The following is a 13,681-nucleotide window of genomic DNA, read 5'->3' on the forward strand; positions in this document are numbered from 1 at the left end:
GATTAGTAAAATTTATGGAAATAGGAAATTTTGAAGATTTGATGTTGTTTTAAAATAAGAATTTGAAGTTAGAAATTGGCAGACGTACAGCGGTTCTTAAAATGAGAAGCTTTTTTGTCGCCTTTTTCGGGGGAAGTGGAAACAAAATTAAGAGCTGGTTACTGAGCTTCTTGAGTTGCAATTTTATGACGAACTGGTTGTAAAGTGGCGGTGAAATGTATAGGGAAATAATAGAATTAACTATCTCAATGAGACCGAAATGTCTCGAGATTTACTCAAGTTCTTTTAATCAGCTTTGACCTTCAAAACGCGAGTTGTTTTAATGAATTGGTTCCGTTTCTCTGGATATGGCATTTCTAATAAGCATTCGAGTTTACCAGCAGAAACTATAGCGCTATGAATGTCTACGATGACACAGACAATGTAAACCAATTTAATTGCCTTCGAACGAGGGAGAACGCAAGCCTAATTTTGTTCTGGCGCCCTGTGTGCATGCTGGTTGACATTCAAATGCTGTGTTTTGATGGCCCATCGTTCTCATGGCAAACTCAAAGCAAAACTGAAAGTCAATTGAATAGAGGGGGTAAGTTTCTATAGAAACTGTGGTGCTGCGTCGGTGGGGAGTATAACAATATAATTTGGTTTTATCAACTGGGTTGATAATGTGAATTGGCCAACGTAAAGAGATTTGAAAGCTGACGTTTCGAGCGTTCGCCCTTCGTCGGAGCGCATCGAGGAATTGTGGGTTGTGTGTGGTTTATATACAGAAAGATGGAGCTACGCTATTAGAAGTCTTTATTAAGAAATCAGTCACAACAAACGTGTGGCTTTACAATCAATAACAAACTAAGCTAAACTAGAAAAAAAACCTATCATATGTATTACAAGAAAAATTTTAAGAAATGAATTTAAAAAGCCATCTATTTACAAAAGCCCGTTTGAATCGTTCCGTTTTTACTTTAGGGAGTATGAAGTCATGGCCCCTTTCTCTAAGAGCTCTGTTACGTTTGGGTGGGAGCAAGTCATATAATACATGGCCAGTGTCACTTGTGATTCTTTTGAAAAGATCACTGTCCCTATTCTTTATAACATCAGATATCTATTGGTTGGTGCATGGTAACATGGAAAACAACAGAATAAATTAGTTGAATGAAAAGCGTTTGTTGATACCGTGAGGATTAAGAGTGCCGATTTGAAAAACAAATTTTTGTTATAGAGTTTTGCGGCTTTCCGTGCTTCTTTGATGTAGGGAAAAGTCGCAGACTGCCATATGTTGCTTAGAATGATTGGGGAGATTAAAGGGTCTCGCGACCGGTTTAGATGCGTTTTTGTCGTCTTTCTCTACGTACGTCACGAAGGTGTTCTCGGAATCGGTCGCCTAGTCGGCACTCTTAATCCTTACGGTATCGACGAACGCTTTTCATTCAACTAATTTATTCTGTTGTTTTTCACGTTACCATGCACCCACCGATAGCATAGCTTCATCTTTCTATATGTAAACCACACACACTGGCCACAACTCCTCGATTCGCTCCAAAGAAGGGCTAACGCTCGAAACGTCAGCTTTCGAATCTCTTTACGTTGGCCAATTCACATTATTAACCCAGTTGATAAAACCAAATTATCTTGAAAATCAATTGCTTTGATTTGATTTCCAATGTCGTTTTTATTTTGTTTCTCAGTTTGCTTTCAGTTTATTTTAATTTTGTTTCCATTTTACTTTCAATTTATTTTTATTTTGTTTTCTTTTTAGTTTTAATGAATTTCAATTTTTTTTTTTTTTATCGCTCAGTTTGTTTTTACTTCTTTGTTATTTTTATTCCATGTCATCTAGTTTTCTGATAAATATTATGAATATTAATGCAATTTTCCTATGAGAATGCTGCGCCACCAAAATCGACCTCTATCCCCTCATTTAAATCAGAGCAGTGCAAAGGTGGATCTTCATAGGTCCCTTAACTTTGTCAACTAGTCTAGGCTTCTTTCGATTGTTCTGCGAAAATGGAGTACTCACGGTTTGGCCTCAAAAATGTAAACTTGCAGACGCGAAAAGTTGTCTTTCCAACAGCTGTATTTCGTGATCCTCTAAAAGCTCCCATAGATGAATGGAAATTCAGTGACTTACCTTCAGTTCAATTGTTCAGTGGAGGAATCAGGAATCGTTCGTCTAAGTTCACGTTTTAACAAAACAAGACATGACAAAAATTTGCAGCGATTTAATTTCTAGAAGCTTTTGCTCAAGAGCTTTAGGCCAAGATTTTCTTATCCGTTCCGTTTGTTAGTCCTCGGCTGTTTTTGCATTTCTTGTTAGTAAATTGTAAGTTTCGAGTCCAACTGTAGAATCCATGACTTTTCTTTTAACATGAGATCTTTCAGAGTAGAGTTCGTCCATCCAGCTTATTTGATCGATCGATTGCTGGCCGCGTGTCACCCATCACGCATCATAAAGTTACGCATTGGATACCTCTATGCAAAAAAGAAGTTTTGCTGGTTTTGGAGTTTGCGAGTGTTAACCCTTCGCCGTGCTGGCGCAGCAGAGATATATATGAATCAACAAATTAGCTTAGAAGCGTGTGTTTATTACCCACTGGCCAAGCTTATGTAGAGCACTTTGCAAAGTTCAGTTGTTAGGTTACGCAATGGTCCACATTAGAGGAGGACAAAAGGCTACTATGTCACTGCTAAGAAATGTCTTTCAAAAAACAGTTAAAAAGAAATCCCCAACCCCTACCTACTTTCATTCCCCACCTACCCCCGCCCAACCTTCCCAAAATGCCATCTTATAGTTCGGGTGGCAATGGTTGTTTTATTTCTCATAGTGGGTCGTATTTCTCAAAGTGAGTCGTTTTATTTCTCATAGTGGGTCACAGAGGGTCGTGCATTTATCCTAAAATATCGACGACGGACCATGAATTTTTATTTTCTCAATGCATTCCATGCAGTTCAACGGGTCTCAATGGGGTTGATCGTCTACATGATCCAGGATCAGCATCCATAACTTTCACAATCCTAGTTGGAACACGTGTTATAACAATAAATAAATGAATATTAAAATACATAAAATTAAAACAATGTTTGTTCTTCCAACAACTCTCGTGACGGTCACATGAAGATTTTTTCGCCTGTGACGTAGCTTCAACCTTCTACGCATGACTAGTCAAAGATGGCGGCCAAACAGAATGGCTTTCTACTGTTTACTGGCTTGTTGTTTCTCTGTGGGCCTTACGCTTACGGACATCTTCCAGCAAAATGTAAGCTGCCTGTAGGAAAAGCAAAAACATACTCCATAACAGACTGGTAAGAAAAGCAATCCAAGTATTGTGTTCAAAAGTCTCTAAACATGGAAGAGAGAGTTTCGAAACTTCCGTATACCGTAACTGCGTATAGATGACTTGTAAGTCTTTCTAAATCTGAACTGTTTCAGGACTTGGAAGATTGTCGTAGACAAGCTACAGAAGACATACTACATCAATATTTGTGGTAAAGTGGACCATCATGGTTGTAACGCAAACAAGGACTCATCTGTTTGTTCAACTTCAACTGACGATAAGAATCCGAAGAATATGGGTTCTGTAGGTCCTAAAGTTTTAAACAGTACAATTAGGACAGGCTTCACTGTGCAGTATACGGGTGCTGAAGACGATTGTGAAATGGGATCCAAAACTAAATGGGTAACCAACATCTTCCTGAGATGTGGAAAGTTTTTGGTAAACATCAATTTTCTTTTCTACAATAACTGCAGAAATTATTGCGCACTCATTTGCTAATTTTCATTTTCAATAAGCGGACGGACACATGAATTTATACAAAGATGTTATCGCAAATAACAAATTGATGTGAGTTTTTTATGCATCTGTCCTGTTATTGACAACGAATTTTGTCATGACATTATCAAAGTAGTCTGTGGATCCGCTCAGCTATCGCCTCATGGCTCCACAGCCATGTTGAAAATGTTTTAACAAAATTCATGATCACCAATTACAGGACAAGAGCATGAAAGACTGACGTCAAAATGTTTATTACAAAACTGTGATTGCACTGTTGATTAGCAATAGTATTTGGAGTGCATTGAGTACGGTGATCTACAGAGGGAATACTAGGCCATGCCAAGTAATTTCAAAATCATACAAGCACACTCATAGTGAACAACCTCAATGGCATAGGTGACCAGTTACCTGTACAGCTAACCAAATGTGAAATTTGCGAAAAAATTGTAATTGACTGGTGTAACATTATCCCATGCCATTTTCCAGGTAAGTAGATGCTCAGATTACTAATTGGAATCAAGAATTTTGGCATAGATCTGATTAAGGGTGTAGACAGGAAAGTGATTTCAAAATTAGCCAACCATGTAGTGCTAGGTTGATTTTGAATTAAAAGTATGTTTTCGTAAACCATCATAAAACTCTAAAAGTAATGACCCTGGTTACCTTCAGAATTAGTGGCGTTTAAGGCTTGCTACTCTCGGGGGTCATTACCTCTTTGGAGTTGTTACTTTGTGGGAGTGTATAAACCGTAACATAAAGTTGATACTTGTACACCAAGTTGTCACAAGAATGGTATAGTTACATGTATCTAATTTCAGGTATCTAAGTATAAGAATTCTGCCATTGTCCCAATGCAAAAACATGCCTAGTTTACAGTGGTTTAAATTCTTTCATCTATTGTTTTCCTTGGATATGATTTGCTCAGACAAACTGTGGTATTTTTAACTGAGATGCTTTTAAAAACTATCCGACATTAATTTTTAATTGGACACTAAGATACTAAAGGATAATCTGGGTGTGTTAACAATATTGGATTAACTTGACACGAGAGTGACAGATCTAAGGCCTCATAACTCTCTTAACTGAGGTTTTAGATAAAATAATTGATTGATTGATTGAGTGGCATCGTAGTTAGTGAATCTAAGGGTTGCATGTGTGAACTGATTTAAAAGCCTTGAAAATGCCTTAAATAAATAATTATCAACCATATTTGGCTATCTCAGATACATGTATGTTTGACAAAGCTCATGTGATCTTCACTCTTCATGTGATTTTTGAGAGCACTTCATCTACGTTTTCTCTCATTATGATTATTGATCAACTTTAGGGATCACCTCAGTTTGTGGATGTCTCTGTGGCAGGCAGTCTTTGTGTGGCAAACTTTGAGTTTGTCACAAACGAGGCTTGCAAGACACCGTCCAAGATACCTGAGATACCATGTTCACTGTATGGAAAGGACAACAAACTGAGGGATCTTACACCTCTAATTAAACTGAAAGGTACGGTATCAATATTGTGCAGAGGATGAATCAATGTTAAGTATATTTTTGTTTTTCTTATATGTATTTGTAAAGGTAATGTATGCATACGAGCTTATCCTGGTTTTCATAACATGAAGCGACTGGGAGTATTTCTACTCCTTTCTGGATGGGATGTCAGTCCATTGCAGGTTTACCCCCAGCATTAAATTTGCTGATACCCTTTTATACACCTGAGTGGAGAGAGGCACTGAGAGAATAAAGTGCATTGCCCAAGAACACAACACAATACCCCCGGTCACGGCTTGAATCTGGACCGCTCGATCCAGAGTCGCATGCACTAATAAAGCATGAGGCCACCGCGCCTCCTACAACACATATATATACAAGCAGATAAACCCACACACTGACAAACAGCAGGACCCAAAGGAGGTTACTTGTATCATGTTTACAGTGAAAGTATAACTCTGTAAAAGTAACACTGTAACACTGTTTGGTGACCACAACATTGAACATTGAACATTTGATCAAACACTGTAAAATATTTTGTTCGTTTGGACTGTGATTAAACATGTTTGATACTGTTTAGCCACTCAGTATGACATCAGCATGTTTGGTCACCAAAAGGTGTTTGATCATGTTTGATATCCAAATATTTGGACAGGGTTTCAGTCAAGTAAATCCTACATACCCAAATAGCACAGTGTGTCATTTTTTAGTTTCAATGAGTAGATCTTTCAAAGATAAGTATGGTGCTGAAGTATTTAATTTCAATTGGTGAAAAATTGAGTAAATAAACTCAGAGCTCCCACAGATGCACCATTGTAACACAATTTTATTTTTAAGATAAAGAGTAAGGGAATCAATAGCAAACAATTACAACCGTTCTCATGACACAATTTTCAAGCTCAAAATTTCAGAGTCAGTTGCTTTTGATTTCTCTGGTTTTGATCTTAAAGTGTTTCTCCAAAAAACCTTTCTAACACGTCTACTTCCCTTGTTAGGTCAGGGTATATTAATATGGGAACATATCTAGTCTTTATCATCAGCTTGTCAATTGCTGTGCTCTACATACTATGACACTATGCTAAATGTTTTCCTTTCTGGCCCTTTTCCTCAGTAAATAAGTGCAACATATTTAATGTTAAGTTAAGTCACGAACACTTTAATTTCTTTGTCACAGGTGGACATGAGGTCTCTTCTTCAATTTCAAATTTTGATTTTCACATCAATGTTTGCAGAGGAATAACTGCTGAAAAGACTGGCGACACCCAAGACTGTCCCGCAAACAGTTCTATGTGCAGAATAGACAAAAAGCTTCAAACAACAAAAGATTTGGGAAATATCAATTACGCTAGTAATCTCCATTTCTCACCCCAAAATGATATTATCCTTGTTTATAACACAACACAAAAAGTTGACAGCTGCTTACCTGTAACTACCATAACCTTCAAGTGCCCAAAACAAATGGTAAGTAAGCAATGCAAACACGCTCATGGAGATGGTAGTGTTTGAAGAACATTTTTAGCTTGGGTTTCAAGAAGGATTACATGTACAGATGTATATGACTGTTTTTACCTGTGTGTATATTATTGTACTTCTCCCCAACACAACATTATTTTTTTTTAAATGTTGTGCTCCTTATTGAGATCTTCTTAAGATTCTTAAAGAGAAAGATCTTTCAAGGATTCTTAAAAGACATTATTGAAAGCCGTTTGATCTTGTGAAGATCCTTCAATGGAAGATGTTGCAATCCTTTAATATCTTTAAGAATCTCGGTCAAGATCTTTGAAGATCCTGGCAAGAATATTTATTTATTTGTGCATGTACATTTAGGTAAAGATGGTTAAAGATCTTGACCAGATGCTTCAAGGATACGATCGTCATCCTCCTTGAAAGATTTTCACCAGGGCTTCTGGTACATGATAATGCACCTCTTAGAAGAGAGGCAATATAATGTAAGAGTGAGGCAGGGCTGTCATAAAGTTTTGAGTCATCTGTAGCCTTGTTCTCTACACCCGTCGCAAACTAAATGTGACTTGATTTTAGAAAACGTACACTAACGTGATAAACAGCTTTAAAAACCGGATGTTAAATGGGTAACAAATGGCCATCAAGAACGTTGAAACAGTTTCTCAGAATGTTCGAATGGTTCAGCATTTTAATCAAACAGACTGACCGAGACATTAACACAGTTCCAGAGTCATTTTAACAGATTGGTAAAAGTCTTGTTACTTTGTGGGTGAATTCTGTCAACAACAGGCAATTAAACCTGTAGCATCAAGGGAAAATGAAGCATACTCAGCTGTAACAGATGTTATGGGTTACAGCCCTTAATGCCAGCTCTGGTGAATTGTGTCAGGCGTCTAACCCATATCTATCAATCTGGAGCCAATTAAGGCACTCCAGTGGAGCACCATGATATTCCTTAAGCACAGTATAAACTGGGTGCTTATATCTTTATTTTAGGGTGATAAAGGCCCATTGTTGACAGCTGCTCATGACTGTGCATTTGAAGTTCTCTGGGAGACAGACTTTGCTTGCCCACAGTCCAGTGTCATGTCTACAAATAGCTGTGTGCTGAGGAATGAATTTGTTAACTTCGACTTGACGCCGCTCACTAGAGCCATGATCACCCCTTACATAATAAAGCATGATGACGTTGATTCACAAGGCAAAACAACCCATTATAATTATTACATCAATGTTTGTCAAGCACTTGTTTCTCTTTGTGGAGGTTTGTGTCATGGACATTATATTTGATTGAGGAATAGAAAACACTTTCCCAGTTTCTATTTAACAATTATTAGATTATAAGCTTAAGATTTCTAATGTGTTATACTTGTAGTTGAAGAGAATGCAGTCCGAATCAACTATCACGCATAGAAATTGAAAACGAATAGGCTACATTGTGTAATTGTTTCAGTATAAATCTAGTTATTCAAAACTTTATCTAATTCTTCTTCAGATACATTTTGAAAATGCAAAGAAGCAGCCACAGCCACTGCTGGGTTACTGTCTATCTACAACATAATAGATAGTGAGTAGCATAGCCAATAAGAGAGCGGCATTCATGCACGAATGCTAGTAGATTTATACTAACAAGTTATGGATGACACATAATGGGAGTGTTTTTTAGTTCACCCAAACTAATTGCTATCAGTATTTCTATACCACAAAAGAAACAGAGAGAAAATCCTTTCTATAATGTGAGAAAAAGAAAGGAAAATGAATTTTTTCTTTTGATTGGCAAAATTTAGATCCTCTTTAATTTGTTCTCACCATATGTGTAATTACATCAACAGCCCATGCGACCTCTGTGTTTCTATCAAGTTTTAGTATAAATCTACAAACATTGTATCATTGTATCATTGTATCATTCTATCATTCTATCATTCTCCAATGTCATTCTCTCTAATATTTTATTGGCTATACCACTCACCATCTATTCTTTTGTACATGTGGATGGTGAGTAGCCTAACAATGTGCAGTTGTTAACAAAATGATGGCCGCTTCTTTGCATTTTCAAAGTGTCTGTAAACAGGATTTAGACAAAGTTTTGAACAACTACTAGATTTATACTAAAACAATTAGATTATTCACTCTCAATTTCTGTGCGTGATAGTTGCCTCAGCTATGCCCTTGTCAACTATTATGCGATAGAATTACATGTATTGAACTTATAAAACATCTTCAAAAATGTATAGTTAAATAGAAGTAAAGCTTTGCTCATGTATTCTTGAAGGGTGTTTAAACCACTTGTGATTGATTGAACATGTTTGACTCCATTTTTCTTTACATACTGTACTCTTTACTGTTCAAATATTAAATACAGAAGACCCACAAATCTAACATAACAATACAATATGTTGAAACATCTGCACTGAATATGCTTACAATGTAGCCCAATTTTATGTGAAAATGCTTTTTGCATTTTATACAGTTTACATCATTTGCCTCTTTTAGTGCTCATTCACTTGTTGGAGCCAATCACAAAGCTATGCAACAACTAGAATAATTTGAAAACGTGTAGTTCCAGAAAATATCCATACCTCCCCCACGGAAGGGAATTTTTTTAAGTACCCCCCCCCCCCAACCCCTCTGGAAATTCCAATTGAGCTTCATGCATTTCTTTAATTTTTTTGGTCTTATGGAACCCCCCACCCCCCAGGAAATTCCAATCCCTTCTGTGGGGGGAGTATGGATATTTTCTGGAAATGAACAATCAAATAAAGACGTTGATTTTTCTTTCTGTTAGAAACTTTCCAGTTATTAATAAGAGGGTCCAACATGCGTTTGGCAGGATGCGAGATGAGAGTAAAAATGGACATGTGATGCAGGATAACAGAAGTTTTAATGATGGGATGCCCTGAAGTTATAAAATTAATGTCTTTATGACAGTGATCATAGCTGTAAAACCAAACTTCTGGGATTAAGTTAATATGTTATCAATATTAGCATACAGAATGTTTGGGTTACACTCTATGTTAAGCAACATTCTCAGAGATTGTTATAACATTGTTTTCTTGTTGGCTGTCAGGAATCAAATCTACAGTGTGCCAGGAAGATCATTCTCATTTGAGAAGGTCACTGGGAGATATATCAACACAGAAAATGCAATATGCAGATGGCCAGCTTACATTAACTTACGACCATGGCACAAATTGCAGTAATGGACTCAACAGAACAACTGTTATTTTATTTAAATGTGATTATCATGCTGGCAAAGGAGAGCCTGTTTTTCTCACTGAGAGCTATTGTTTTTACTTTTTTTCGTGGACTACAAAATATGCCTGTCCACCTAGTCGGCGCACTGGGACAGCCTGTCGAGTGGAAAGTGCCTCTGGTGTCCGATATGATCTCTCAGAACTTGTGCGCCTGGAAAATGCTTCCAACTGGGTTGCCCTAGATGGAGAGAGCAGTAACTCTAACAAGTTGATTTTCATCAATGTTTGTGGTCAGTTAATGCCTCGTAAAGAGACAAGCCAGTGTGATAGCGGATCTGCTATCTGTATGATTGACAAGGGGAAGGTGGTAAGTCTTGGGAAGTACACTGATCCACCAACTCTGAATCAAGACAACTCTATTAAACTGGTCTATACCCAGGGTAGTGAATGCAAGAAGGACAAGGGGAAAAGTATCACAAGAAACTCTACAATTACATTTGTGTGTCAACCAGGGGATTTGGAGAGTCCTCCTGTGCTAGTGTCTCATACAGCAGATGACTGCCAGTATCAGTTTATGTGGAAGTCAGGTACTGAGGTGCTCTTTACCCCGTTAGTTATTAAAGCTTTTAGAACCATACAGGCTCAAAACACTTTACCTCCTAAACAAGTGCAGCAACACTCCAGGTTTCTGACATTAGTTGAAGGGGTGCGTGGAAAAAAGCCCTAAGTGACTCTTGATCTCATGTCAAATTCTCCTTTTTTCATTGAAGTAAGCGGAAAGCAATTTGCTAGGGGAATCTTGCAGTCTATCAGATGTCGCTAAGGGTCTTTTTCCGCACGCCCCTTCAGTTGGTCATTTATCAAAACAATCTGAGCATAGGAAGATTTGGGCTCATTGGTAAAACCCCAGATGTTAATAGATGTTAATCTTAGTTGAGAGTCCAAGTGATTCCACAGAACAGTGATCAGTTTAGTAATTTGTTGTTGCACATGCCTTGTGTTATACATTACTGACCTTTCTGTTTTTTAAATGACCTGTAAACAGCTGCTGCATGTTCACTGGGTCTAAATTTTGGGCAAGATTGCAAGGTGGAAGATAAAGATGCTGGTTATGTGTTTGACTTGACTCCTTTGGCCACACATAAATGGGGCAAGGATGATTTTTACACTGTAAATGGTGCTTCTCAATACAAGTTTCAGTTGAAGGTGAGGGCTCATGTTTAGGAGACATCTGTGTCATCAAGTTTCAAATTGTACTAAACCAAGTTGAGTTTGTCTCACTAGTGCGTGGACCATCTGCTAACAACAAATTTGAAATATTTAGGCTAAACTTTTCAAAATGTGCATACGGTGGCTGAGCTCCTTTAAAAACTCTCTGGGATGTCCAGGGATGGTATTTCCCAGTCTCCAGACTAGATCTCATTCACTTGTTTTGGCCATCAAATATCGATAATATGTAATAGACAGATATTGAAACTAAACTTGTGATAAGTCTAAAAAAATCTAATTTTTTTGTGGGTCTTTCACCATCTTACCATGCATATATCTATCAGGCACTTCTCACTTGCTGATTTCTCTTGATGTCGATTTAGCCCCCTCCCACGACATTTTCACGCCTACTTGCCCTTCAATCATAAATCTAGAAATGTTGCTTGAAAAATCGTTCCAAATTTGTTATTTTGTTTGAAGTACGAAGTAACAGAGATTCATCTACTGCCAACTGTAGCTTTTGACAATCTACACTGGAGTGACCTTTGAAGATTAATTTCTATTCATGGCTGTGTGACCACATGTGAAGTAAAGAAAATTATTGATGGGTTGTTTTCCTTGTAGTACAGGCCTTTAATAGTTTATTTTTTGTTCCTGTACTAATGCTCAATATGTATGGGTTGTTGAGCAAGTGTGAGGTCAAGATGGCTGGATATTGGCTGAGTTCTTTTTTTTGCATGTTTATGGACTGAGATGGAGTTGAGGTGCATAAACTTGCAAAAAAAGAACAAGGTCAATATCCAGCCATCTTGACAAACAAGCTTGGTCAATAAAGGATTTATTATATGGCTTTCGGAGAAATTTTTCTTGCAGGACACAGCGGGTAGTCCTGAGCGGGCAAGATAGCTCCATCTTTCCTGCTCGGGTAGCCAGTCACAGCGTGGGATTTGATTCATCTTGCCTGCTCACAGAGTTAGCCATATAATAAACTCAGGTATCAAAAAAGTGGTTTATCTACACCAGTGACTTTCTAACTTTCCTGTCAGTGTAAACAAGTAACTACATGACTATATCCCATCTACACTGTTGCAGTACGTCATTGCTGAAGTAGTGCTCTGAGATAAGCGACCTATCAAATGCCTTTTAATTACGTGCACTTGTATTTTTCTGTGATCACAGGTGTGTGGAGGAAGCAGCAAAACAGGCTGCGTTGGTTCAAATGTTGGTTCATGCCAAATTAAAAAGGGAAACCCCAAGCAAAACTGGACCATTGGTCAACCAAATAACATGTTGTATTACTATGATGGAATGCTTAATTTAACATATGGCAATGGAACACCCTGTCACAATGACGTTTCTCGCACCACCCACATTACCTTCCTCTGCAATTCTTCAGCAGATAATAATGGAATAGGAGTGCCAGAGTATGAGAAGGAGAATCACTGTGTTTACAACTTTAGATGGTTCACAAAATATGCGTGTCCTGCAAAGGTTAGTCAAGCAATGATTTTATGGCTCATCAGGCCAGAGTCATGGCACAACCAGTCACTAGACTTCTGTAACTAGTTTCTTTCTGCTAACAACTTCTAACTCAGTAAGGTGTATTTTAATCCATATTTTTCTTTTTTTTAACACTTTGTAGGACCATACAGTACCAGTCAAAAGGTGTTTTGAAGCTATAACACATTTCTTAACTCCAAAATGTCCCAGATTACATTTATCTTTATCACATTTAAATTTCAACCTTTCTTTTTCGTACAACTACTGAAAATCAACTTATCACACCCCTCTCTTTCCCCAAACCCTAAAGAGAATGCGATGCTCTCAAGATTTCACTGAATGCTCATCCATTTTATTTCACAAAGTAATATTAAGTTTTAAAAGTGACTAACATACAGTATGCCTCTTACTGTGCAGTCAGCAATTGTGTCATCTTTTCATGAATTGAGAATTTGATATTAAGAAGGAAGACCCAATCAATTTAAAAGTTAAATACATTACTAATTTTAATACCTCCTTCTCCAATTTGTGAAAAGGAATGATTTGAAGTAGTTTGACCACTAGCTTGGCCATATATGAACAAAAATGTGGTATGGCTCCCTGTATGAACTAGAGCGTAAATGGCTGTCAAGACAATGAAAATACATTCAGTGAGACAAATTTAAAGTGATTGTATCTGCTTAATAGTAGTGTCTGCTTATGAGAGGTCAAGTTTACAGTTATACAGAGCCACTTGATTCAGGTTGGACTTTTTTGTTGGTACATGTAGCAACTAAGATTTTCATCTTGGCATCCTTTTACAGCTCACTGAATGTGTAGCCAGGTCAGAAGCTCATCAGTATGACTTGACGAGTTTGGTGAGGACAAAAGACAACTGGCAAGCTCAAAGCGATGGCAGAAAGTTTTACATCAATGTTTGTCGTTCACTGAATCTTGGACCTTTGGTATCAGGCTGTAGTGGAAGTGCTGCCATCTGCATGAAGAAAGATGGCGGGACCTTTAACTTAGGTAAGTGACTACTTGTTACTGCCATCATTTGTCAGGTTTCTCTCGTGAACAA

At 37.6% G+C, this 13,681-nt stretch overlaps 1 protein-coding gene across 1 annotated transcript in view; it reads left to right on the plus strand.

Annotated features, from left to right (window-relative positions):
* Positions 1-3,142: 3,142 nt before the first annotated feature.
* The window catches only part of LOC110044372 (cation-independent mannose-6-phosphate receptor-like), a 42,330-nt gene continuing 31,791 nt past the window's right edge, over positions 3,143-13,681 (plus strand). The window contains exons 1-9 of the mRNA XM_089277559.1: positions 3,143-3,297; positions 3,425-3,707; positions 5,095-5,266; positions 6,429-6,715; positions 7,715-7,982; positions 9,786-10,499; positions 10,958-11,118; positions 12,301-12,612; positions 13,425-13,629. Coding sequence (XP_089133685.1) covers positions 3,164-3,297; positions 3,425-3,707; positions 5,095-5,266; positions 6,429-6,715; positions 7,715-7,982; positions 9,786-10,499; positions 10,958-11,118; positions 12,301-12,612; positions 13,425-13,629 — 2,536 coding nt within the window. The 5' untranslated portion in view covers positions 3,143-3,163. The remainder of the gene's footprint in view (positions 3,298-3,424; positions 3,708-5,094; positions 5,267-6,428; positions 6,716-7,714; positions 7,983-9,785; positions 10,500-10,957; positions 11,119-12,300; positions 12,613-13,424; positions 13,630-13,681) is intronic.

The sequence above is a fragment of the Orbicella faveolata genome, unplaced genomic scaffold (assembly GCF_042242905.1).
Source record: "Orbicella faveolata isolate gen_17 unplaced genomic scaffold, um_ofav_v1 contig_12, whole genome shotgun sequence".
Classification (NCBI taxonomy): domain Eukaryota; kingdom Metazoa; phylum Cnidaria; class Anthozoa; order Scleractinia; family Merulinidae; genus Orbicella; species Orbicella faveolata.